Source organism: Taudactylus pleione, unplaced genomic scaffold (assembly GCF_031769625.1).
Source record: "Taudactylus pleione unplaced genomic scaffold, aTauple2 ptg000490l, whole genome shotgun sequence".
NCBI lineage: Eukaryota > Metazoa > Chordata > Amphibia > Anura > Myobatrachidae > Taudactylus > Taudactylus pleione.
In genome coordinates, this window is record NW_028284892.1 from 2,520,457 (window position 1) to 2,546,379 (window position 25,923).

The 25,923-nt window shown below is 48.2% G+C and overlaps 1 protein-coding gene across 3 annotated transcripts in view; it reads right to left on the bottom strand.

Annotated features, from left to right (window-relative positions):
• Positions 1-317: 317 nt before the first annotated feature.
• BCAN (brevican) overlaps positions 318-25,923 on the bottom strand; it is a 72,066-nt gene continuing 46,460 nt past the window's right edge. For all 3 annotated transcript variants that reach the window (XM_088449659.1, XM_088449660.1, XM_088449658.1), the window contains 6 exons: positions 20,818-20,928; positions 16,906-17,064; positions 12,725-12,807; positions 11,401-11,545; positions 10,801-10,983; positions 318-1,834 (listed from right to left, as the gene is read on the bottom strand). In XM_088449659.1, coding sequence (XP_088305785.1) covers positions 1,824-1,834; positions 10,801-10,983; positions 11,401-11,545; positions 12,725-12,807; positions 16,906-17,064; positions 20,818-20,928 — 692 coding nt within the window. In that variant the 3' untranslated portion in view covers positions 318-1,823. The remainder of the gene's footprint in view (positions 1,835-10,800; positions 10,984-11,400; positions 11,546-12,724; positions 12,808-16,905; positions 17,065-20,817; positions 20,929-25,923) is intronic.

Sequence of the window (25,923 nt, forward strand, 5' to 3'; positions counted from 1 at the left end):
AAAAGAGCACGATGGGCATATTTAGTTAAGTATAAACTGTTCATTTATTTCATGTATATTATTCACCATCAGTAATACACATCATTTGACATACATTAATGTGAAACAGTGGCTTTACTTGCAAACCTGCAATGTTGTTATTTCAATGTCTTAACATACATAAGGAATCGTATCAAAATTCAATGCAAAACTGGTAGAAGGTGCTAAACAATATGACACATTGGGTAGGTTTACTAAAGTAAGAGTTTTTAGAAGTAGAGATGTTGCCCATAGCAACCAATCAGATTCTACTTAACATTCATCTAGCACCTTCTAGAAGATAATAGCTGGAATCTGATTGGTTGCTATGGGCAACATCTCCACTTCTGAAAACCCGCACTATAGTAAATATACAGTACCTCAATGAGTATTCAAGTGCACTTGCCGCCTACACACAATACAGGCAGAATTTGTTAGTGGAGTCAGGATCCAGCCAATCGGTTTCCGTACTTCCCAACGTGTATGAAAATGGAGCCAGGACATAGTGCACTTATCACCGCTTCTAGGAGGGGTGTGTCATGTCATTTTGGAGGGCGACCAGGACTTAGGAAGAGCTGAGCCCCTAGCACCTTCCCTTATAAAACCCCTTTACAGCAGTGCGCCCCTGTCAGCTTTGAAGGGGGCATCACTCAGACGACCGAGTTTCCCACCTGTCGCTGAATCGGACAGCACCCTTAAATAAAATTGTCCAGTCGAAGCTGGAACAGTTGTTGGGAGTTATGCAATTCCCAAGGAAGCAGCGACATCACTGAGGTGCAATGGAGGTGGACATTTTGTGGGAAGAACCTATATTGGCGAGAATGCAGCCTGTCTGGTCACTGGGAGCCAAGGACGACCGTAGCTGTGTAATGTATCTGGTTCCTAGTGAATTGGCAGCATCTCCCTGAATATTGGCTCTGCGCACAAAATGGCCGACTCCAATGTGTGTAGGTGACAGGAACATGTTCAGAACTTATTTTGACACAAAGGAGGAAGCGATTAAATGCTACGAGTGTGGAACACAATGTACAAACAGGGCGGGAAAGTTCAGGTTTGCGCCTGTCAATAATGCAAGGCCCTGAATGGAGGAAGCCATCTTGCTTCATCTCAACAACTTTCAGCAAAGAATTGGGTAATAAAATGTCTGGCTACAGTTTATACTAATCAGGGGTCCCCTGTCCCTTCCACACACTTGGCTTGTATGAATAGCTCCCAACGCTGCCAGATGTATAACAGGGACATATTAAGCCACGTCTAGACACACCAATTTCAAGTAAGGCCACGTACTGTATACAATCAGGACTGTTGTGAGGTTTGCCTATTAATCTTTTCCCCGACACGTAAGTTGGTGTTTGACTGGCCGGCATGAATTTCTCTGTACATTGAAAGTTAATTTATAACCATAAAGTAGGTGGACAAGTGGGAGAGATGGTAATATGTATGGTTTGTGTGGGTTGGGAGGGGGTGGCAGCCAGCCCTATTGTTTGATGTTCGGAACTAGCTTCATCTAAAAAAATAAAACAAAACAACAGCTTTAGATACTAATTCAACATTAAATTCCTGCCGTCCAATATAAATAACCACAGATTTGTCTTCCTCCACAATGTGGCAGTGAAGAGGTTAAAGGTATATCCGCTGCAGTCATCCAGCATAGGATGGAAGAAGCCACAGTCTGATGGTAAATAGCACCTCCCCTGTGGCCAATCATTAGCCACTTGTTGGCCGAACGAGGCCTCTTCTGCGGCATCAGGGCACAGTACACGTCGCCGCCGGGGTGAGGAGACAGGACATTGGGTGGTGTCATATCACTGTAGTGCTGCATGAAGACAAGATGAGAAGTCATGAAATGGAAGGAAGAGAAATAAAAGTATGTCCTTGGCAAGGACAGTAGAGGCCCAGTGTGCGGAATTATCTTGGTGCCCCATCAGTATCCGCCAGATGTGCCCTCCCTGCGTAATTTCATCTCCGTTCTGGAAAGTATGTGATGTTTTCCCATCCGACTCACCTCCTGCAATGATTGATCTACCAATACCACCAGGCTATTATTTCCATATCTCCCAGTAGTGTTCCTGTGCACATCCGGGTGCTGTATGTGTGCCGAACACAAAGCTCAGGGGCAAAAGGGCGACATGGATGTTGATAGACATGTACAATAGGTCGACATTTAAATAGTCAACACGTAATTTTTTGTATTAGTTTTTTTAAGGGTTAGGCACTAGGAGGGATGGTTAGGCACTAGGAGGGACGGTTAGGGTTAGGCACTAGGAGGGACGGTTAGGGTTAGGCACTAGGAGGGATGGTTAGGGTTATGCACTAGGAGGGATGGTTAGGGTTAGGCACCAAGAGGGATGGTTAGGGTTAGGCATTAGGAGGGACGGTTAGGATTAGGCACTAGGAGGGACAGTTAGGGTTAGGCACCAGGAGGGACAGTTAGGGTTAGGCACTAGGAGAGACGGTTAGGGTTAGGCACTAGGAGAGATGGTTAGGCACTAGGAGGGATGGTTAGGGTTAGGCACTAGGAGGGATGGTTAGGGTTAGGCACTAGGAGAGATGGTTAGGGTTAGGCACTAGGAGGCACAGTTAGGGTTAGGCACTAGGAGGGACAGTTAGGGTTAGGCACTAGGAGGGACAGTTAGGGTTAGGCACTAGGAGGGACAGTTAGGGTTAGGCACCAGGAGGGACGGTTAGGGTTAGGCACTAGGAGGGACAGTTAGGGTTAGGCACTAGGAGGGACAGTTAGGGTTAGGCACTAGGAGGCACAGTTAGGGTTAGGCACTAGGAGGGACAGTTAGGGTTAGGCACTAGGAGGGACAGTTAGGGTTAGGCACTAGGAGGGACGGTTAGGGATAGGCACTAGGAGGGACGGTTAGGGTTAGGCACTAGGAGGGACGGTTAGGGTTAGGCACTAGAAGGGACAATTAGGGTTACGCACCAGGATGGACAGTTCGGGTTAGGCACCAGGAGGGAGGGTTAGGTACTAGGAGGGATGGTTAGGGTTAGGCACCAGGAGGGACAGTTAGGGTTAGGCACCAGGAGGGATGGTTAGGGTTAGGCACTAGGAGGGACAGTTAGGGTTAGGCACTAGGAGGGACAGTTAGGGTTAGGCACTAGGAGGGACAGTTAGGGTTAGGCACTAGGAGGGACAGTTAGGGTTAGGCACTAGGAGGGACAGTTAGGGTTAGGCACTAGGAGGGACAGTTAGGGTTAGGCACTAGGAGGGACAGTTAGGGTTAGGCACCAGGAGGGACGGTTAGGGTTAGGCACTAGGAGGGATCGTTAGGGTTAGGCACTAGGAGGGATGGTTAGGGTTAGGCACTAGGAGAGATGGTTAGGGTTAGGCACTAGGAGGGACAGTTAGGGTTAGGCATTAGGAGGGACGGTTAGGATTAGGCACTAGGAGGGACAGTTAGGGTTAGGCACCAGGAGGGACAGTTAGGGTTAGGTACCAGGAGGGATGGTTAGGGTTAGGCACTAGGAGAGATGGTTAGGCACTAGGAGGGACAGTTAGGGTTAGGCACTAGGAGGGACAGTTAGGGTTAGGCATTAGGAGGGACGGTTAGGATTAGGCACTAGGAGGGACAGTTAGGGTTAGGCACCAGGAGGGACAGTTAGGGTTAGGTACCAGGAGGGATGGTTAGGGTTAGGCACTAGGAGAGATGGTTAGGCACTAGGAGGGATGGTTAGGGTTAGGCACTAGGAGGGATGGTTAGGGTTAGGCACTAGGAGAGATGGTTAGGGTTAGGCACTAGGAGGGACAGTTAGGGTTAGGCACTAGGAGGGACAGTTAGGGTTAGGCACTAGGAGGGACAGTTAGGGTTAGGCACTAGGAGGGACAGTTAGGGTTAGGCACTAGGAGGGACAGTTAGGGTTAGGCACTAGGAGGGACAGTTAGGGTTAGGCACTAGGAGGGACAGTTAGGGTTAGGCACCAGGAGGGATGGTTAGGGTTAGGCACTAGGAGAGATGGTTAGGGTTAGGCACTAGGAGAGATGGTTAGGCACTAGGAGGGATGGTTAGGGTTAGGCACTAGGAGGGACGGTTAGGGTTAGGCACTAGGAGGGACAGTTAGGGTTAGGCACTAGGAGGGAGAGGTAGGGTTAGGCACTAGGAGGGATGATTAGGGTTAGGCACTAGGAGGGATGGTTAGGGTTAGGCACGAGGAGGGACAGTTAGGGTTAGGCACCAGGATGGACAGTTCGGGTTAGGCACCAGGAGGGAGGGTTAGGGTTAGGCACCAGGAGGGATCGTTAGGGTTAGGCACTAGGAGGGATGGTTAGGGTTAGGCACTAGGAGAGATGGTTAGGGTTAGGCACTAGGAGGGACAGTTAGGGTTAGGCACTAGGAGGGACAGTTAGGGTTAGGAACTAGGAGGGATGGTTAGGCACTAGGAGGGATGGTTAGGGTTAGGCACTAGGAGGTATGGTTAGGGTTAGGCACTAGGAGGGACAGTTAGGGTTAGGCACTAGGAGGGACGGTTAGGGTTAGGCATTAGGAGGGACGGTTAGAGTTAGGCACCAGGAGGGATGGTTAGGGTTAGGCACCAGGAGGGAAGGTTAGGGTTAGGCACCAGGAGGGATGGTTAGGGTTAGGCAACAGGAGGGATGGTTAGGGTTAGGCACTAGGAGGGATGGTTAGGGTTAGGCACTAGGAGGGATGGTTAGGGTTAGGCACTAGGAAGGATGGTTAGGGTTAGGCACTAGGAGGGACGGTTAGGGTTAGGCACTAGGAGGGACGGTTAGGGTTAGGCACCAGGAGGGATGGTTAGGGTTAGTCACCAGGAGGGAAGGTTAGGGTTAGGCACCAGGACGGAGGGTTAGGTACTAGGAGGGATGGTTAGGGTTAGGCACCAGGAGGGACAGTTAGGGTTAGGCACCAGGAGGGACAGTTAGGGTTAGGCACCAGGAGGGACAGTTAGGGTTAGGCACCAGGAGGGATGGTTAGGGTTAGGCACTAGGAGAGATGGTTAGGCACTAGGAGGGATGGTTAGGGTTAGGCACTAGGAGGGATGGTTAGGGTTAGGCACTAGGAGAGATGGTTAGGGTTAGGCACTAGGAGGGACAGTTAGGGTTAGGCACTAGGAGGGACAGTTAGGGTTAGGCACTAGGAGGGACAGTTAGGGTTAGGCACTAGGAGGGACAGTTAGGGTTAGGCACTAGGAGGGACAGTTAGGGTTAGGCACTAGGAGGGACAGTTAGGGTTAGGCACTAGGAGGGACAGTTAGGGTTAGGCACCAGGAGGGATGGTTAGGGTTAGGCACTAGGAGAGATGGTTAGGGTTAGGCACTAGGAGAGATGGTTAGGCACTAGGAGGGATGGTTAGGGTTAGGCACTAGGAGGGACGGTTAGGGTTAGGCACTAGGAGGGACAGTTAGGGTTAGGCACTAGGAGGGAGAGGTAGGGTTAGGCACTAGGAGGGATGATTAGGGTTAGGCACTAGGAGGGATGGTTAGGGTTAGGCACGAGGAGGGACAGTTAGGGTTAGGCACCAGGATGGACAGTTCGGGTTAGGCACCAGGAGGGAGGGTTAGGGTTAGGCACCAGGAGGGATCGTTAGGGTTAGGCACTAGGAGGGATGGTTAGGGTTAGGCACTAGGAGAGATGGTTAGGGTTAGGCACTAGGAGGGACAGTTAGGGTTAGGCACTAGGAGGGACAGTTAGGGTTAGGAACTAGGAGGGATGGTTAGGCACTAGGAGGGATGGTTAGGGTTAGGCACTAGGAGGTATGGTTAGGGTTAGGCACTAGGAGGGACAGTTAGGGTTAGGCACTAGGAGGGACGGTTAGGGTTAGGCATTAGGAGGGACGGTTAGAGTTAGGCACCAGGAGGGATGGTTAGGGTTAGGCACCAGGAGGGAAGGTTAGGGTTAGGCACCAGGAGGGATGGTTAGGGTTAGGCAACAGGAGGGATGGTTAGGGTTAGGCACTAGGAGGGATGGTTAGGGTTAGGCACTAGGAGGGATGGTTAGGGTTAGGCACTAGGAAGGATGGTTAGGGTTAGGCACTAGGAGGGACGGTTAGGGTTAGGCACTAGGAGGGACGGTTAGGGTTAGGCACCAGGAGGGATGGTTAGGGTTAGTCACCAGGAGGGAAGGTTAGGGTTAGGCACCAGGACGGAGGGTTAGGTACTAGGAGGGATGGTTAGGGTTAGGCACCAGGAGGGACAGTTAGGGTTAGGCACCAGGAGGGACAGTTAGGGTTAGGCACCAGGAGGGACAGTTAGGGTTAGGCACCAGGAGGGATGGTTAGGGTTAGGCACTAGGAGAGATGGTTAGGCACTAGGAGGGATGGTTAGGGTTAGGCACTAGGAGGGATGGTTAGGGTTAGGCACTAGGAGAGATGGTTAGGGTTAGGCACTACGAGGGACAGTTAGGGTTAGGCACTAGGAGGGACAGTTAGGGTTAGGAACTAGGAGGGATGGTTAGGCACTAGGAGGGATGGTTAGGGTTAGGCACTAGGAGGTATGGTTAGGGTTAGGCACTAGGAGGGACAGTTAGGGTTAGGCACTAGGAGGGACGGTTAGGGTTAGGCATTAGGAGGGACGGTTAGAGTTAGGCACCAGGAGGGATGGTTAGGGTTAGGCACCAGGAGGGAAGGTTAGGGTTAGGCACCAGGAGGGATGGTTAGGGTTAGGCAACAGGAGGGATGGTTAGGGTTAGGCACTAGGAGGGATGGTTAGGGTTAGGCACTAGGAAGGATGGTTAGGGTTAGGCACTAGGAGGGACGGTTAGGGTTAGGCACTAGGAGGGACAGTTAGGGTTAGGCACCAGGAGGGAGGGTTAGGCACCAGGACGGAGGGTTAGGTACTAGGAGGGATGGTTAGGGTTAGGCACCAGGAGGGACAGTTAGGGTTAGGCACCAGGAGGGACAGTTAGGGTTAGGCACCAGGAGGGACAGTTAGGGTTAGGCACCAGGAGGGATGGTTAGGGTTAGGCACTAGGAGAGATGGTTAGGCACTAGGAGGGATGGTTAGGGTTAGGCACTAGGAGGGATGGTTAGGGTTAGGCACTAGGAGAGATGGTTAGGGTTAGGCACTACAAGGGACAGTTAGGGTTAGGTACTATGAGGGACAGTTAGGGTTAGGCACTAGGAGGGATGGTTAGGCACTAGGAGGGACAGTTAGGGTTAGGCACCAGGAGGGATGGTTAGGGTTAGGCACTAGGAGAGATGGTTAGGCACTAGGAGGGATGGTTAGACACTAGGAGGGATGGTTAGGGTTAGGCACTAGGAGGGATGGTTAGGGTTAGGCTCTAGGAGGGACAGTTAGGGTTAGGCACTATGAGGGACAGTTAGGGTTAGGCTCTAGGAGGGACAGTTAGGGTTAGGCACTAGGAGAGATGGTTAGGCACTAGGAGGGATGGTTAGGGTTAGGCACCAGGAGGGATGGTTAGGGTTAGGCACCAGGAGGGATGGTTAGGGTTAGGCACTAGGAGGGACAGTTAGGGTTAAGCACTAGGAGGCACAGTTAGGGTTAGGCACTAGGAGGGATGGTTAGGGTTAGGCACTAGGAGGGATGGTTAGGGTTAGGCACTAGGAGGGACGGTTAGGGTTAGGCACTAGGAGGGACAGTTAGGGTTAGGCACCAGGAGGGAGGGTTAGGCACCAGGAGGGAGGGTTAGGTACTAGGAGGGACGGTTAGGGTTAGGCACCAGGAGGGACAGTTAGGGTTAGGCACCAGGAGGGACAGTTAGGGTTAGGCACCAGGAGGGACAGTTAGGGTTAGGCACCAGGAGGGACAGTTAGGGTTAGGCACCAGGAGGGATGGTTAGGGTTAGGCACTAGGAGAGATGGTTAGGCACTAGGAGGGATGGTTAGGGTTAGGCACTAGGAGGGATGGTTAGGGTTAGGCACTAGGAGAGATGGTTAGGGTTAGGCACTACGAGGGACAGTTAGGGTTAGGTACTATGAGGGACAGTTAGGGTTAGGCACTAGGAGGGATGGTTAGGCACTAGGAGGGACAGTTAGGGTTAGGCACCAGGAGGGATGTTTAGGGTTAGGCACTAGGAGAGATGGTTAGGCACTAGGAGGGATGGTTAGACACTAGGAGGGATGGTTAGGGTTAGGCACTAGGAGGGATGGTTAGGGTTAGGCTCTAGGAGGGACAGTTAGGGTTAGGCACTATGAGGGACAGTTAGGGTTAGGCTCTAGGAGGGACAGTTAGGGTTAGGCACTAGGAGGGATAGTTAGGCACTAGGGGGGATGGTTAGGGTTAGGCACTAGGAGGGATGGTTAGGGTTAGGCACTAGGAGGGATGGTTAGGGTTAGGCACTATCAGGTATGGTTAGATTTAGGCACTAGAAGGGATGGTTAGGGTTAGGCACTAGGAGGGACGGTTAGGGTTAGGCACTAGGAGGGACGGTTAGGGTTAGGCACTAGGAGGGATGGTTAGGGTTAGGCACTAGGAGGGACGGTTAGGGTTAGGCACTAGGAGGTATGGTTAGGGTTAGGCACTAGGAGGTATGGTTATGGTTAGGCACTAGGAGGGATGGATAGGGTTAGGCACTAGGAGGGACGGTTAGGCATTAGGAGGTATGGTTAGAGTTAGGCACCAGGAGGGATGGTTAGGCACTAGGAGGGATGGTTAGGGTTAGGCACTAGGAGGGATGGTTAGGGTTAGGCACCAAGGGGAGGGTTAAGGTGAAGGTTAGGGTTAGAAAAAAAACAAACAAACATGTTGACCATTTTTTTTCCGACCATTTCAATGTCAACCTTTGACCCCGGCTACCATTTGTACTGGTCTATCTTCATCCATATCGACCTTTTGCCCCTGTCTACCTTTTGACTGTCTAACATTCGGTGTCTATGTAGACATTGTCTATCTCTTTACTTTAGATCTTTTATACCAAACCCCCATAATAAAAAATACTAATAAAGTAAAATGAACTGCATGTCCCAAAGTTCCCTGGGCATCCACATAGGCAGCATGTTCGCCCCTGGAACTGTACTGTACTTTACACTGCAAATACAGGTGAACTTTAATCCCCCCTAATGACTAACCCTAATCCCAATACTAACTGTCGGGATGCTGGCTCCGGGATTCTGACTGGTATCGGGATTCAGACGTCGGCATTCTGAGCACCGGAATCCAACAGCCGGGATATGAATTACAGCCCCAATAAAGTTATGGTATATTACAATAGAGCTCCCTTACACTCCAATAATACCAGGACAGCAAACCCGGAAATGTTTATTGTGTATATATACTGTAGCTCTTATATTATGCAGGGGTGTCTGCAGCAGTATTAAAAGGGCAATAATATGGTTTTGTATGTAATATTATTATATTAGTGCCCCTCTAAGTACAGCGTCTGCTTTGAGCATATTTACCCCAAGACTCTGGGTCCTGATTCAGCAGCGTACACAATAGCGATTACAGACGCAGTCGAGCGATTGTTTGCCATTGCGCATGTATACAAGCCGCAGAGATGGCGCTGCAATCACGGACGCACAAAGGAATCCATCGCAAAGTGAGTGACAGGCTGTTAGCTTTTGGAGGTGGCGACATGGGGGGGAGGGTCAGGAGAATGCAGGCGTGCCTGTCCGTATGAACGCCATTTCATGGACATGCATAAATTAGCCACTGCGATTGCATATACCGCTTGAGTACTCACTGCGTACAAAGAGACTTGCAGCTTCTGCGGCTGCTCAGACCTGGTGTTGCATGTTGGGCTGATGTGCGTTGATGGCATCGATGTATTCGCAGGTTGGGCGGATATGAGAAAGCAGCAGTGGGCGCCCCTATGCCGGATGTGCTTCGCCAAGCATTGGCATATTTTCACAGCTGCGTTCTGTACAAATTTACAGCTGTGACCACAATTGCTTGCAGTGCTGAATTAGGACCTCTAGCCATTGTTCTTCAATACGACCACAAGAGGGCAGCACATGTTCAATAAATATTATCTATATGTAAATGTAGCTCAGGGACAAGCCCAGCACAGGGATGGTTCAGAAATAAAAGGCATCAAATGATTTCCATTTATAGTATACATACAACCATGAAATACATATGCACCACCCTGCTATTCTATAACTTACGGGGCTCATTTAGGGGGAGATGTATTAAGCCTTCTGAATAGTGAAGAAGTAGACAGTTAGAGAAGTTTCCCATAGCAACCAATCCGCTTCTAGCTAGCATTTATCACATACATTCTATAAAATGATCGGTGGAAACTGATTGGTTCCTATGGGAAACTTATCCACTCTTTAGAAGGTGATTGATACATGATCTCCCCCTTGGCGTTGCATGTAAGTGACATACAGTAACTCTGTGTCCTGGGCATACGCATAACTTGCTGCCATATTTTTGGTTGCACTTACGGCCCTTTCGGGCAGATGTACTAAGCTCTGAGAAATGATAAAGTGCAGAGTGATAAATGACCAACCACTCAGCTCCTAACTGTCGTGCTACAGGCTGTGTTTGAAAAATGACAGTTAGGAGCTGATTGGTTGGTCGTTTATCACTCTCCACTTGATCACTTCCTAGAGCTTCATATATCTGCCCCCTTGTGCCATGAGAGGCAGATCAGGTGTGCCAAGTGCCATACAGTAATCGTGTGCGGATGCAGGTTAGCAAGGCTCCTGTAAGGTAACTCCTGTGTTTAATAGGGTAATCCTTAGATACACCTTTTAGGAGGCCCTACAGTGTGTTGTGCAACAAATATATTGTGTGAATAGAAGGGCTCTTTACAGTATTTCCACCTAGTGGTCAAAAGCGGTTTTGCATCCGTTGGGAACATTTCTTCTCCCAAAGACCAAATGAAGCTGGGATAAGTCTTTACTGTCTACTTACTAGGCAAGCAGTTTATCTGCGGTTCCTCCCATACACCATCCGATTGGCACTTGATGATGGGAGAATTGCGCTGGACAAAACCGTCGTCACAGCGGTATCCCACCACCGAACTGATCTGGTATCTTGTTTTCGGTCTGCCGTATGTAGAGGCGTTGCCCACTTCAGGGGGAGAGCCGCAGAACACTGGGGGAAACAAGGACACAGAAGACCATGAGCACATCATGCAAGGGGAAATGATCTACGCAAAGTTCATACTGTATACCTTCTCACGTCTGTCTCATTGAGGAACTACTATCTAGGCTATGGGTGTTACAATAGGTGCCCCCCCCCCAGCTGTTGAAGAATTGCACATCCCAGCATGCCTTGCCACAGTTTTGCTATTTGGCCATGCTAAAACTGTTGCAAGGCATGCCGGGAATTGTAGTTCAGCAACAGCAGGAGTGACGCTTATTGCCCACCCCTGACTAGGCCAATATTTTGGGATCATCACAGCCGGACGTGGTTCTCCAAGGTCGATTTCTTTGGCTTTTAAACTTACGTTAACCCTTGGACATAATGAAAATACTACGATGTGGTCCATCTGCTTGCTGTTACTCTTACCCAGGCCCATTTTGCAGGTGTACGGGAGGTGATAGTTACATGGGACGTCACTCCACGAACCACCGTCGTGCCATCCCATTACCACGCAGTCTTCACCGGACAGGAAGTAGCTGTCAGGCTGTCCCTGGTTCCAGTTCTCGTACAGCTGCGGCCCCAGGGTTAGCGAGCAGAGAATGAAAGGTACACCGTTAATAATGCTGTCTGTTAGTAGCTCTTAGCAATGTAATAGCGACACCTATTGGCGGTGACCATAAACTGCACTTCACCAAATAAAACAGCTGTAGATCTGTCCATATAATTTCTATGACATCCCAGCAATAGGAGTGCTCAAGGTCTTAAAATTGGTAAAGAGCTTTAAGAGTAGATCTCCTCTAGGCGAGAGGATCTAATGAGTACTAATGTAATAGCGACACCTATAGGCGGTGACAATAAACTGCACTTCATCAAATAAAACAGCTGTAGATCTGTCCATATAATTTCTATGATTCCCAGCAATAGGAGTGCTCAAGGTCTTAAAATTGGTAAGGAGCTTTAAGAGTAGATCTCCTATAGGCGAGAGGATCTAATGAGTACTACTGCTCCATTACCCAGTGGTGATTCAAGTTTTATAGGACTTCTGGTGAGTTTTAGTTCTGTCCTGTTCATTTCCTGATCAAAAGAAAGGAGAAATTCCTTTAGTAAATGAGCAATAGCTTCGGACACCCAGACTGAGAACATGACAGATCTGTAAGTCTGACAGTGGTGATCGTCTTCCGTATCCTCTAACTAACTGAGGCGAGTAGTTTGGCACCAAAAACCAATCTGGGTCCTAGTATTACGATAATGCTCCCAACTCTTTATGAATGAACCAGTCAACGTCTTATTAAATGCAGAGTACATATTTTAACAGTATGCTTCTAGTCCCAACCCCTTCAGTCTAGAATACATATACATACATTCTATAACAAGACTGAAAAAAAAAACTAGGTCCTTTCTTGTGACTCACATTTCAAAAACGCCCATCTCCATAGCAACACTCTACCGACAAACATGAAGGCAACCAATGGACTACTTGGTGGTGCAATTAGAAAAAAAAAAAAGTGCGGCAACTCGGTAACAACCAATCGTGTTTTTCCTCTGATCAGTCTAGTGCAGGCTAGCGTGCACCGTGGCTCTCCATCTGCTAGGGCATGCTGGAATTTGTAGTTCATAAACCGTTGCAGAGCCACAGGTATGGCTGTAGGCTATTATTTTCTAGCCTAATAAAAGGACACACTGCACCATATCTTTAAATAAATATTCAGCACATGTCAATGTTGAAGCTGCTGCTATATCCATCTCTTACCAGGGGATTTCCGTCCGACCACTGGAAGTCTCCTTCTATCGTCCTGTCATTTAGGCCCGTCCACTGGTATTCCCTGTACTGGTCTGCGGGAACAGTGATAAGCTACAATTATTTAACTGCCTATATGATATATGATATCTGGTAACTTGGAGTGTGGCGCGATGGTTATAGTGCTCCTGCCCACCCTCTGTGGCGCAGCCTTATGATGGTATGCGCTCAGGGGTCGCAGTGGAACTAAAGCCCTGTTACAGGGCTGTGCTTAACCATTGTGTAAAATATTTTTATATAAAGATATAAACTATATTTCATTATTTTGATGTGTCTTGAATTTGTTCTGCCATATCAGTATATTTCATTTATATAAGTGCATTTCCACCAGTGGCGGTATCGCTGATCTGCCACTTACATAACCACTGGAGGCACATCGGTTAATTATTGAGCTTTTGAGTAAACCCAAAAGGTATTTCTACCCTGCTTCCTAGATCTCTTTCCTTCTTGTTATGTTAAATTAAGACAAGATTGTACTGGTCACTTTTGGTCAATCTATATCTCCTTAGTTTAGGGCAACTTGAGTTCTTTGCATAAGGCCCTCACCTCCTTGATACTAATTGTCCTGGCGTTATGACATTATGACCTTTTAATCTGCATGTACATCCTCTACTACTACTTTTAATAATACTTACTGAACGTCCTGAAACATCTTCTCATAGATTACCTGGAATGCCAGATCCATCTGTAATAAACTGGGCCCCATCCACAACCTTACTGTCACGACCAGGGTTTTCCGGCATAGGGGATGACGGGTATTACCTGTGAGGGCGCTGTGGCATGGTCCTTCCGGCGGAGGGGCTGGTGTCTGGCGGCAGGCGTTGGCTGTGCGGTGTTCCGCAGGCACTTCGTCATTCTGGCTGGGGTAAGCCTGGTGATGTTTCCATTCCATTCTGGTATGGGCGCCGCCATCTTGCTTCTGGTCATGTGACTTAGTTGCTCCAATCCTGGCATGTCACATGCTCTCTCCGACCATTCACGATCCTGCACGGTGTACTTAAGGGAGTTCAGAGCTCGCCATAGTTGCCAGTGCAATGTGTTACAGTGCATGCTGTGAGAGAGTTCCTGTGCTCTTGCTGGATTCCAGCTTCTAAGCAGCCTGCATCGCTCTGCCTGCTCCCAGCCTCCTGCTGGAACCACCCTGCACCTTCAATTAACCCTCTACCTGCCAAAAGACCTGAGTGTGCAGTTAACCCTGTACCTACACTGCCTCAATTTACCTGGCTCTCTGTTGGCTCATATCACAGCTGATCCAGTTTCTACACTGAGCCATCTCACTACAACTCTCCACTTAACTCAACTGCTACTACTAATCAAATTACTCCATAACCTCCCTGGATTTCATCTCACCAGTGTCAATCAATAAACTGTCATCCTGTCTGCAGCCTTGCAGAGACCATTTGGATTACAAAGACTTTTTAGTTCTACCACTACCTGGACATTACCCATCCATACTTCACTACAGTTCTAGTCATCACTTCCCTCTCTCTATTTTGGACTTCATCTGTGTAGATGTCTGCAAGTTCACTCATTAAAAAACCCACTTTTCAGTTTAAGTCTGTTCAGGTGTCTGCTCCTGTTACTACCCTGGGTCCACAACAAACCCAGATCCTAACACTTATCATCTCTGAAGTCCCTTAACCTCCTCATTATCACTAAGCCTGATACCTCTGCTCCAGCAGCTCTCTCCTACTGGAGCCTCTTTCACCCACTGTAACTAGACCGCTAACCAACCAGATTGTGGTGTGGGCGTCCTTTTCTCCTCCAACTGTGCTTTCCGTGTGACTCTGCCCAATCCTTCCTTCTCATTTTCCTCTTTCCAGGCCAAATCTTTTAGTCTCTTCTTCCCTTCGCATTGACAACGGCTCAAACACCAATGCTGCCGAACTTCTCTTCCTCCTTTCCTTCTTGGACTTGTCACAATAGTTATTCTCCCCCAGCCATAGCCTCTCCTTCTCCCACTTCTGACTTCTCTAAATCTCCTTCCCACTATGCAAACACCACCTCCTCTCCTTTCATGGTGGTATATGACACTCCCTGCTGCATTTGCAATCCCAGCACTGCAACCGAGGTAGCAGACTGGAATCATCATCATGACCATTGGTCGCGATGGTGATGGCCCCGGGCCCCTGGTCAGCTGAGTAAGCCTCAACTCGCTCAGGCTGGCCGGCTAGGCCAGGAATCTGTGTCAATGGACGCAGTCCCTGGTCTTACCACTCCCGGAAATTGGGGCAGACATGCCGCGTTTCCGGGAGTGCCGGCCGTCCCCACCCCTGAATTGCCCTTAAATGCTCTGCTTGTCAATCAGGCAGGGGTTGCATGCGATCACACAGAACCCGTTCTGCACATTCACAGAACGGGTCCTGTGTAAGCGCAGATTCCCGATAATTGCAACAAATAAAGAATATTTATAAGATTCCTAACTCCCAATTATTTTATACCTACAAGCTAGACATTCTATCTACTGCAAGTTGCCCTCTGGTTCATATAGCTCGTTAATAGACCTGTCCACTCCATCCCCCTTAAATTTACTTTTTACATTAGTCTCCAATAAAAAGATATTTATACAAACTGTATTACCTAATGTTGTACTGGGCCTAAGGAAACATGTCTGGTCATCCTGGAATCAGGATTTTCCAGACTTTGACTTTTCGGAACGCATTATGACCACAATTCCATCTGTTATGAATTGGGTAAGCTTAGCTAAAATGCAGGAAAGTCATATGAAGTTCTTTAACAGGCAGTGGCGTCCCTCCGCGCAGTGACACCCGATGCGGGGAGGGTTGTAGTGCCAGGCCCCTCACACTTCAAACTTCCCCTCTTCTGGCTCCTGCTCTGTCCATCCCACCATCGAGCTCTTCACTCTTCTGTTCCGCACTCAATGCCCATTTGATCCTATCCCTTCCCACCTCCTATGCTCCCCCTCCTCTAGTGTCTGCCTCCACCTCGCCCACATCTTGAGTCTCTCCCTCACTGGACCCCACCTCCCTAACTCACCTCTCTATCTCCCTCCTTCCATTTGCTTCCATATTTCTTGAGAGACATGTCTTCCCATTGACTTGCCACTTTATTGTCTAAAAACTCCTTCTTTGACCATCTGCAATTCGACTTTTGCCCCTTCCGCTCTACTGAACTCAACCTCCTCCTCCTCCTGCACCTCTACCTTTATGTCATGGGTATTTGCAAACATTAGGGGGTTGTATATTTTTTTGGACCTTTGGCTCTGACAATCAGCCTGATTCAGAGGTGGAAGAACTGCTGATGTTGTACGTAGTGGGTAGTTTTGGCTAAGGTGCTTGCATCTATATCGCACAGTGCTTGTGTCCTGATTGTGTTCATATGGAGTCACAGTTGTAGTTACAGACTTACACAGGGAAAAGTGTAGTGGGCATCCCCAGGTGGTAACGGGGGAGGTATCTTAGCGCGCACACAGCAATGGTCTGTGTTATGGGAGTGTCATGCCTTTGCCGGTAAAAATAATAGCATATACAGGCGCCCAACAGCTAACATAGGAGACTACACTTGAATGGAGAAATTGCACCTGCCGTAGGGCTGGTGGAAGTGTCGATGGTGCCACCAATAGGGTGTCTAGAGACGCACCAAGCGGTAGTACAGCGTGCACAGGCACAGAAAAGTGGGCGTCTCAGTCCTTGCACACTCAGACGCACGGACGTGCACAAGGGAAGAACGTTATATCGACATTTCCATAAAGTCGCAAGTGGGCAACTGCAAATGAAATCAGCCCCAATGTATCCATTGATATCAAGCCCCTGTTTATACAGCCACCCTCTACCAGAGCCATTATATTGTACGGGCATCATCAGCATAAGTAAGATGGGCAGCAGGGGTCTAGAAGAGGACGACACGCACACAAAATCAATAGGTCTTAAGCAAGCGTAGTAACATTTATACAGAAGCTTAGAAAGTGCCTGCAAATGAATATTATTGTAAATGAGTCTCTCAGTGTTGACATTAGACAAGTGAATGTGCAAATAAGAGCAGTGCAAGTGTGCAGGTAGTTCAGCAATGGTAGATGGAATTGGAAAATAAGAAGAACAATGCAGGTTGTACTATGCATTCAGTATTACAACACACTATAAAGATGTCCCTCACTGTCTGGAGCCAGCACTTACTATTCACAAACTCCTGCTCTTCAGGGGTCACGATGCTCATCAGGTGACTCCCATAATGGCGGCAGTCGGTCTCCGCTTCTTCCCAGCTTTTACGGGTGTAAAAATGCTTGTAGCAAAATCCTTGGAATGTGTCCCAGCCATCCAGACACTTGTCTACATCTGACCGGAAACAGTGATAATGAGCAATGAAAGGGGTTGTGGAATATTGCGGAGGTGGCAATGGCAAAAGTCCCTTAGACAAAATGGAAAGGAAAGGGAAAAGGGGAAAATCGATGCACTGACCTGTAGTAGTATAGGTATAATTAATCACACATATAACCACTGTTCCCTTTTCATATAAAAAGTATAATGTATCGGGTAGTGGAGGTGCTCACTAGAGGAAAAAACTGGGTTGAGAAAAGAAGAAAAAAAGAAACTATTTGGTGAGCACTCTAATGGAATATGAATAAATTAAAACATTGCTATACATACTGGTGTGATTTCATTAATACAATTGAAGTATAATATGTATATTATGTTGCTTCAGATGTTCGCCGCTTGTTCGATGTATTAATTATTTGAAATATATAATAATGTTTCGTATTTGACTACCCATTGCATTAATCACTGATTAAAGAGGTCTTTTTGAGATAGGATGCTCGTCTCAATTAGTATAGATCTATAGACCCCTCTACTAACCTTTTAATGAATTTGGGTACTTTCATGTTAAATGTTGTATGTCTATTTTTCATTTTTTTGTCATAGATATATTAGTGTCTATTAATAAAAGTTATGTTTTAATTTATTCATATTACATTAGAGTGCTCACCAAATAGAGTTTCTTTTTTTCTTCTTTTCTCAAAAGTCCCTTAGACCCTGGTGCAGAAACTAGGCCAGGACCACATTCACATCTCACCACCAACCTCTGCTAATAACACCCACCAGCACCTGGCCTAATAACACCCACCAGCACCTCACCTAATAACACCCACCAGCACCTGGCCTAATAGCACCCACCAGCACGTGGCCTAATGACACCCAGCAGCACCTGGCCTAATGACACCCAGCAGCACCTGGCCTAATGACACCCAGCAGCACCTGGCCTAATGACACCCACCAGTACCTCGCCTAATGACACCCACCAGTACCTCGCCTAATAACACCCACCAGCACCTCGCCTAATAACACCCACCAGCACCTCAGCTAATAATACCCACCAGCACCTCACCTAATAATACCCATCACCACCTCACCTAATAATACCCACCACCGCCTCACCTAATAATACCCACCACCGCCTCACCTAATAATACCCGCCACCTCAGCTAATTACACCCACCAGCACCTCACCTAATTATACCCACCACCACCTCACCTAATAATACCCACCAGCACCTCACCTAATAACACCCACCACCACCTCAGCTAATACCCACCACCACCTCACCTAATAATACCCACCAGCACCTCACCTAATAACACCCACCAGCACCTCACCTAATACCCACCACCACCTCACCTAATAATACCCACCACCTCAGCTAATTACACCCACCAGCACCTCACCTAATAACACCCACCAGCACCTCACCTAATACCTACCACCACACCTAATAATACCCACCACCACCTCACCTAATAATACCCACCACCGCCTCAGCTAATAATACCCGCCACCTCAGCTAATTACACCCACCAGCACCTCACCTAATTATACCCACCAGCACCTCACCTAATTATACCCACCAGCACCTCACCTAATACCCACCACCAACTCACCTAATAATACCCACCAGCACCTCACCTAATAACACCCACCACCACCTCACCTAATACCCACCACCACCTCAGCTAATTACACCCACCAGCACCTCACCTAATTACACCCACCAGCACCTCACCTAATACCCACCACCACCTCACCTAATAATACCCACCAGCACCTCAGCTAATAACACCCACCAGCACCTCACCTAATAATACCCACCACCACCTCACCTAATAATACCCACCAGCACCTCACCTAATAATACCCACCAGCACCTCACCTAATAACACTCACCACCACCTCACCTAATAATACCCACCACCACCTCACCTAATAATACCTCACCTAATTACACCCACCAGCACCTCACCTAATAATACCCACCACCACCTCACCTAATAATACCCACCAGCACCTCACCTAATAACACTCACCAGCACCTCACCTAATAATACCCATCAGCACCTCACCTAATAATACCTCACCTAATTACACCCACCAGCACCTCACCTAATAATACCCACCACCACCTCACCTAATAATACCCACCAGCACCTCACCTAATAACACTCACCACCACCTCACCTAATAATACCCACCAGCACCTCACCTAATAATACCCACCAGCACCTCACCTAATTACACCCACCAGCACCTCACCTAATAATACCCACCAGCACCTCACCTAATAATACCCACCAGCACCTCACCTAATAATACCTCACCTAATTACACCCACCACCACCTCACCTAATAATACCCACCAGCACCTCACCTAATAATACCCACCAGCACCTCACCTAATTACACCCACCAGCACCTCACCTAATAATACCCACCAGCACCTCACCTAATAATACCCACCAGCACCTCACCTAATAATACCCACCAGCACCTCACCTAATTACACCCACCAGCACCTCACCTAATAATACCCACCACCACCTCACCTAATAATACCCACCAGCACCTCACCTAATTACACCCTCCACCACCTCAGCTAATTACACCCACCAGCACCTCACCTAATTACACCCACCAGCACCTCACCTAATAATACCCACCAGCACCTCACCTAATAATACCCACCAGCACCTCACCTAATAATACCCACCAGCACCTCACCTAATAATACCCACCAGCACCTCACCTAATTACACCCACCAGCACCTCACCTAATAATACCCACCACCACCTCACCTAATAATACCCACCAGCACCTCACCTAATAATACCCACCACCACCTCACCTAATAATACCCACCAGCACCTCACCTAATTACACCCTCCACCACCTCAGCTAATTACACCCACCAGCACCTCACCTAATAATACCCACCACCACCTCACCTAATAATACCCACCAGCACCTCACCTAATAATACCCACCACCACCTCACCTAATAATACCCACCAGCACCTCACCTAATTACACCCTCCACCACCTCAGCTAATTACACCCACCAGCACCTCACCTAATAATACCCACCACCACCTCACCTAATAATACCCACCACCACCTCACCTAATAATACCCACCAGCACCTCACCTAATTACACCCTCCACCACCTCAGCTAATTACACCCACCAGCACCTCACCTAATTACACCCACCAGCACCTCACCTAATAATACCCACCACCACCTCACCTAATAATACCCACCAGCACCTCACCTAATAATACCCACCACCACCTCACCTAATAATACCCACCAGCACCTCACCTAATTACACCCTCCACCACCTCAGCTAATTACACCCACCAGCACCTCACCTAATAATACCCACCACCACCTCACCTAATAATACCCACCAGCACCTCACCTAATAATACCCACCACCACCTCACCTAATAATACCCACCAGCACCTCACCTAATTACACCCTCCACCACCTCAGCTAATTACACCCACCAGCACCTCACCTAATAATACCCACCACCACCTCACCTAATAATACCCACCAGCACCTCAGCCTCTAATAATAACTCCCATTGGTGGAGCTTATTCACCATCTTCGATTAAGATTTTTTTTTTTTTGGTCTACCTTCCTACTTGGCCCACAATGTGTGTATAAGTGTGTGAGTCAGTATGACAGACAGTACATGATGTCCCAGCTCACTTGCAGATGACAGAGACATACACATAGTTCCCTCCACACTCACTTATTTCACAGACTTTTCCAAAATAGCCTGGCAAACACAAACAGCGGAAGTCACCATCGTCTTCCTCGACGCAGGTTCCTCCATTCTCGCAAGGGTTGGGGTAGCAGTCATCTACAACACAAGGGACAATGGGAAGCTACGAATGTGCTCAGAGACATGGACAACAGTACAATGCATCTACTGACATGCCACTCTGTGACAGCGCCATCTACTGTACACAACATGCCACTCTGTGACAGCGCCATCTACTGTACACAACATGCCACTCTGTGACAGCGCCATCTACTGTACACAACATGCCACTCTGTGACAGCGCCATCTACTGTACACAACATGCCACTCTGTGACAGCGCCATCTACTGGTGGCAGCAATGTGAGGCTTATTATATAACCGGTGCACAACTATGACCAACTGTATCCCTCTTTTTCTGCTTGGCAGAATCTATTCTTGTAGTAGAGAAGGTTTATTGAAGACTATTCAAAAAAAATTGCACTGTCACCAAATGCTGCATGACATGATGGGAATACTAGGGGCCCATTTATCAAAGTGCATTTGAGGTAAATTCCCCGAAAACACCTGTTTTCGGGGGTTTACCTCAAATACTTAGTATCCCCCGAATGTATGAAGGAGGGACCGCAGCAGGTATCTCCGATACCTGCTGCGATCCCTCCATTGCCGCCGGCAGCCGCCTCCCCCATAGGTTTCTGCGATGCTGCCAAATGTATCAATATCAGGAATGCGAAGCATTCCAGATATTGGCCCCAGCAACTAACGCTATCTAAAGATAGCGTTAGCCGCTGTTTCCTATGGGCACTTACCGCATATCAGCGGGACTGCGCATGCGCAGAAGCCCCGACTGCCCTCCGGAGACATCGCAGGGACGGGCTCTTTTCGGAGCCCGTCTCCCTGCATGTCCCGGATAATACATCCGGCAGATAGGATCGCATTTTGCAATGCGATCAGGGGCGGTACTGCATGCCCTGATCGCATTGCAAAATGTGATCATTAATAAATGGACCCCCTAGTCCCATGGCTGCCTACTCTCCCGAATGTACGGGAGACTCGCTGATTTCACTAAGCTCTCACTGACTATATAGAGCAGGGGTGGCCAACCCGCTGCTCTATTTTGTTTAAAAAATGCGGCTCCCATCACTGGAACAGGGATCCCTGGTCTCTGAAGCGATCAGAGACAGAAGCCTATGATCGCTTCAGAGGCCAGCGTTCCCAGTGATGCATTGCGCGGGTGACGTCATCGGCGCAATGCATGTGAGGAGCCTGCCCTCCGCGCCTGCGGGATCTAGATTCCAGTCAGAGCGAGGTAGCGGCAGCGGGAGGGAGCTAGCGCGGGAGCCAAAGCGTGAGCCAACGCGGACAAGTAAGTACTGGGCTGGGGGCACTGCTTTAGGGGGCACAAAGACAGGGGTCACTGCTTAAGGTGCACTATAAGGGGCACAACTACAGGGGGCACTGCTTAAGGGGCACAAATTTCAGGGGGCATTGCTGAAGGGGCACAAATGCAGGGGGCACTGCTGAAGGGGCACTACTTTTGGGGCACAAATACAGGGGGCACTGCTGAAGGGGCACTACTTTTGGGGCACAAATACAGGGGGCACTGCTTAAGGGGCACAAATGCAGGGGGGCATTGCTGAAGGCACAAATGAGGGGGAACTGCTGAAGGGGAACTACTTTTGGGGCACAAATACAGGGGGCACTGCTTAAGGGGCACAAATGCAGAGGGGCATTGCTGAAGGCACAAATGAGGGGGAACTGCTGAAGGGACACTACTTTTGGGGCACAAATACAGGGGGCACTGCTTAAGGGGCACAAATTTCAGGGGCACTGCTAAAGGCACAAATGCAGGGGCACTACTTTTGGGGCACAAATACAGGGGGTACTGCTTAAGGATCATAAATGCAGGGGGAATTGCTGAAGGGGCACAAATACAGGGGTCACTGAAACATGAGGGGCCACTGCAGTGGTATGGGAGGCTGCAATGACACAAGAATGTGGGCTGGAATGGCAAAGGATGGGGCTGGACTAACAAATGGAGGAGCTGAAATGTGTATTAATGTGGATCTGGCTGGTTTCAGTGTATTTTATGTGGATCTGGCTTTTTCCAATGTTTTCTATATTGCTCTGGCTTTTTCTTTCACTGCAACAGTTACCTCCATGGCGAATGTGTGAACGTGTGCGCTAACAGCGCGAATTACTGTGAAGTCAGAATACTGTGACGTTTGAGGAACCCTCCTAGACTTGACACTGCATCAAGGTAAGAGCTGTGGTTGTTTCTTTTCTTTTATGTGGAAGTGGCTTTCTTTCAGTGTATTTTATGTGGATCTGTTTTGTTTCTGTGCATTTTATGTGGATCTGGTTTGTTTCTGTGCATTTTATGTGGATCTGGCTTGTTTCTGTGCATTTTATGTGGATCTGGTTTGTTTCTGTGCATTTTATGTGGATCTGGCTTGTTTCTGTGCATTTTATGTGGATCTGGTTTGTTTCTGTGCATTTTATGTGGATCTGGTTTGTTTCTGTGCATTTTATGTGGATCTGGTTTGTTTCTGTGCATTTTATGTGGATCTGGCTTGTTTCTGTGCATTTTATGTGAACGTGGCTATTTCAATGTTATCTATATTGCTCTGGCTTTTTCTTTCACTTCAACAATGAAAAATGTATATTGGGAAGATTATGTAAAATGTGTATTTTCAATGTTCTGGGCTCGCCCCCAGCGTGACTAAAAACGGGGGTGTGACACCAGGTCATACTCCTGCAAAAGTCATGCCAAAGGCGTGCGCACAAAAATGGTGCGTGGCCTTGTGACAACTGGGCCACGCCCTATTTTTGCATGCTATCGGCTCTTTCGCTGGACTACATATGTTTTTGGCTCTTTGCCTCCGGCTGGTTGGTCACCCCTGATTTAGAGTGTAAACCAGCCTCTCAAATCCACCCACCTCACTGGGCAAGTGGACTGCCCGGATGTTTCCACAAGTTTTTCGATGAATCACGTAATTGTGGTCCTGCCCGCCATTGCCCCATACAGCATATCACGCCATTGAGCCGTGTGATAACGCAATTCATGACAACACAATTCACCCTCCCCCGCACACCTCCCAATTGAGATTTCTCGGAGAGCTATAGTAAACTATTGGTAAGTTCTGCGCGAGTAGTGCTTCAAGGTTCATAGCAACAATGCTGCAAATAAAGGCCCCCATACATCAGAGATTGATTGCAGCAATCGTGCAAATTGCAATCGATTGTTTATAAAAAATCTTTCCCTCTTTCAATCGATAGCAGATTGCAGAATTGCCACAATCGATTGAAAAGGGAAAGATTTTTATACACAATCGATTGCTGCAATCAATCTCTGATGTATGGGGCCTTTACACTACTAGGCAGATGTGCCTTTATTCTGTATTGTTCAGACCTAAAACTGGCTTGGTTGCTATAGATTTGGGAATGTTTGTGGTATTATGACAATGTTTCTAGTGCCTGTATCCACATCCGTTCCCCTCTATTCATGAACGAAAGTTTCCAAACTGTTCCTCGTAAATAATTTGTAGTATTTAGCATTAGACTGGGCAGGTTTTGCACAAAATTTTACCACAATTTCACTCACCTCTACATTTTATCATAAAAGTATATTGTATTATTATTCATTTCCGAGCTGTACTCAGGCGTGTTTACATAATATCACCAGTGTAAAAGAGCGACACAAACTGTCGCATAACGCTAAAATCTGTAACGGAATGGTTTCTTGCATTGGAAATGTAAAATGGAGCAAACCAATTTAAATCTGGTGTCGGTAGCTGAAACCTTTGCATGCTTGTTGGCAAAGCCCATTTAATGGGGGCAGACACTTCTGTAACAAAGGAAGTTGCTTTTGGTGTGATATGCCTCCGGCAACCATGCATGCCATCACTGCACACTGCCACAATGACATAGAACACAGGGTCTCAAACTCGGTCCTCAGGACCCCAAACAGTGCGTGTTTTCCAGGTCTCTTTACAGCATCGCATTTGAAATAATTAGCTCCATCTGTGGGTCTTTTAAATTGTGTCAGTAAAGCTGCATACACACACACACACAACGATTTTGTTACTAACGATTTTATAAACGATTTTCTGTCAGATTATCTGTCAGATTTTTTAAAGTGTAATGAACGATTTTTATGAACTACAAACGATTTTTGCATATTCCCTTAATGAAAATCGTTCAGTTGACAAGTCTGACTGAACTACAAATGTGAACGCGCATGAACGATAATCGTTCATTGACTCAGAAAGTGAACGATTTTTTTAAACGATATCGTTTAACGATAATCGTTCGAGAAATCGTTGTGTGTGTATGCAGCTTTAGTAATGACTACACCTGTGCACCTGCTGGGTGTCCTGGAAGATGTGAACTGTGTGAGGTCCTGAGGACCGAGTTTGAGAACCACTGGTATATAAGACCAGAGTGGGAGGGGCCTGTTTATTGATTGCACATGATTGACAGAGAGATTAGCCATGGAATGTGGAAAACAGAATTATAAAGTGGTAATACGAGATCTGGGTGGTCAAAATCCCAACACAGGCATCCCGACAGGGTTATGATACCGACAACCCCCTCCCCGGAGTCAGTATGATTCTATGGTTCTAATCCCGACAGCGGCAGCCCGTCAGAGGTGAAAATCCCGATGGTCCTTTTTGGTAACTATCGCTAACCTAATTTCCTCCCCCCCTAACCCTCCCTTAGGGGTGCCTAACCCTAACCTCCCCCCAAGTGCCTAAACCTAACCCCCCCTTCCCCGCAGAATAACCCTCCGGGGGTGTGCCTAACCCTAACCTCCACCCGGGATAACTAACACTAACCCCCCCTTCCCCTAGCCTAACCCTAACCCTCCCGGGGTGGTGCCTATCCCTAAGTCCCCCCCCCGGGAGCCCCTAACCTAACCCTCCCCCCCGCGGTTGTCCGTCCGCGCCTGGCACCCGGCTTACCTTCGATCGGTATGCTGGGTGTCAGGCTCCCAGCGTAGGTCTAATGACAGGCGTAGGGATTTCGACGCCTGTCATTAGTACCTTGCCGGGATTAGACAGTCGGAGAGCCGGCTTCCCGAATGCTTCCCCCCT